Raw genomic sequence first — 1,899 nt, 5'->3', positions numbered from 1 at the left:
ATATATATATGCATGTGTATGTGAGTGCATAATGTTTGTGTGTCTGTATTTACGTCCCCGTAACTTAGCGGTTTGGTAAAAGAGACCGATAGAATAAGTACTAGGCTTACAAAGAATAAGTCCCGGGGTCGAATTGCTCGACTAAAGGCGGTGTTCCAGCATGGCCGCAGTCAAAAGACTGAAACAAATAAAAGAATAAAAGAAAAGAAAGAAAGAATACATACAGGCAAGCATACGGACATATCAAAATAGTAATACATACCACATAATTCCGTGAAAAGCTCCCAAAAAAGTATTATGAAGAAAAACTTCACAGCTACCATTTTCTTTATTTTCCTTTTGTGTTGTTGTTTTTACTCTTTTTATTCCTTTTCCCTTTTATTGCGATGATATGTATATATATATCATATACATATGTTCATGTATGTATTATGTTTTATATTTGTCAGCGTATATTTAAAATTACATACACACACCTATGTAATACACATATAATTATATATTTATATAGCGGTAGACTCCATTCAGAGGTCGGTTAATTATTTACGGCTATTATATTAATGCAATGTCTTGTATGAGAGAAATTCTGTATATTATTTTAGAATCGAATTAATTATATCATTGTACTCGAAAAGAATATGTAAAAAAAACAATATATAAATATGTATATAATATATAATAATGTATTTTCCGCTTTTATGTTATAGTCACAGAACTGTCGATGGTGAGTGAGTCCAAGCGTTCGTTCAACTAAGCACAAGTTGCTGGAAGAATTAATTTGCGCTTTTAGCCTGTCCAAGTATGCGCATACGACTGTCGCTTTTCTGCGGCGAAATGTGTGTTCCTTACTACTAGAACGAGTCTGCTGGATGATAAAGATATGATGAAGGCGGGGCGACTCGCTCTCGCTTATATATCTTTAATTATAATGTTTTCTATTTCTTTATTTTGTTGTTTTTGGCGCGATGTGCGGATGTACTAACGGTCAGTTTGAAGGAGGGAAATAGCCGAGAAAGTTTTTTTTTTTTTTTATATTCTTTGTTTTAATATATACATTTTTTTCTTTTTTTGTTGTTGTTGCATAGTTTCTGGTTTCAATTAATAGCGCTTGAAGCATACACACGCGCATACTTGACTTATACATACACACTTGTACATTCGCTGGCTGGAGTGCACGCGCGCGCACACACACTCACACACACACACACACACACACACACATACAAAAAAACATACAAAAGCACATAAGAATACTGACACTCCTCACACACACACACACACACACACACACACAACATTCATATACACACACGAAATGCATACTCAATTTAAGCAATTAACCCCTTCTCCCGCACTCATAAACATACATATATAAACAGGATGAATAGAAAAAAAAAGAAGTATAATTACTTAGATAAGTAAAACTACGTAAATAAGTGTTAAACATCATACACAGAACTTGCTTTGCAACCACGCGGTTTCAATCCCGCTGCGCAGCACCTTGGGCATATATCTTCTGCTATAGCCCCGGACGCCGACTAATGCTTTGTAAGCGAATTTGGTTGACAGAAACTGTGTGGAAGCCCGTCGAATATATATCTGTGTGTATGTATGTATGTATGTATGTATGTGTGTATTTATATGTATGTATGTATGTATGTATGCATGTATGCATGCATGAATGTATGTATGTATGTATGTATGTATGTGTGTGTTTGTGTGTTTGTGTGTGTTTGTGCGCATGTGCGTGTGTATGTATGTATGTATGTATGCATGTATGTATGTGTGTATGTATGTATGTATGTGTGTATGCATGTACGCATGTATGCATGTATGTATGTATGTATGTATGTATGTATGTGTGTGTTTGTGTGTTTGTGTGTGTTTGTGCGCATGTGC

General features: G+C 35.1%; 1 protein-coding gene across 1 annotated transcript in view; it reads right to left on the bottom strand.

Annotated features, from left to right (window-relative positions):
* Nucleotides 1-901, bottom strand: part of LOC106868852 (MAM and LDL-receptor class A domain-containing protein 2) — a 54,841-nt gene extending 53,940 nt beyond the window's left edge. The window contains exon 1 of the mRNA XM_014914293.2: nt 263-901. Within this exon, the coding sequence (XP_014769779.1) occupies nt 263-323 (61 nt within the window). The 5' untranslated portion in view covers nt 324-901. The remainder of the gene's footprint in view (nt 1-262) is intronic.
* Between the last annotated feature and the right edge of the window lie 998 nt (nt 902-1,899).

Source organism: Octopus bimaculoides, chromosome 7 (assembly GCF_001194135.2).
Source record: "Octopus bimaculoides isolate UCB-OBI-ISO-001 chromosome 7, ASM119413v2, whole genome shotgun sequence".
Taxonomy (NCBI): Eukaryota; Metazoa; Mollusca; class Cephalopoda; order Octopoda; family Octopodidae; genus Octopus; species Octopus bimaculoides.
Note: the sequence above shows the minus strand (reverse complement) of the source record. Positions and strands in the feature narration are given on the sequence as shown.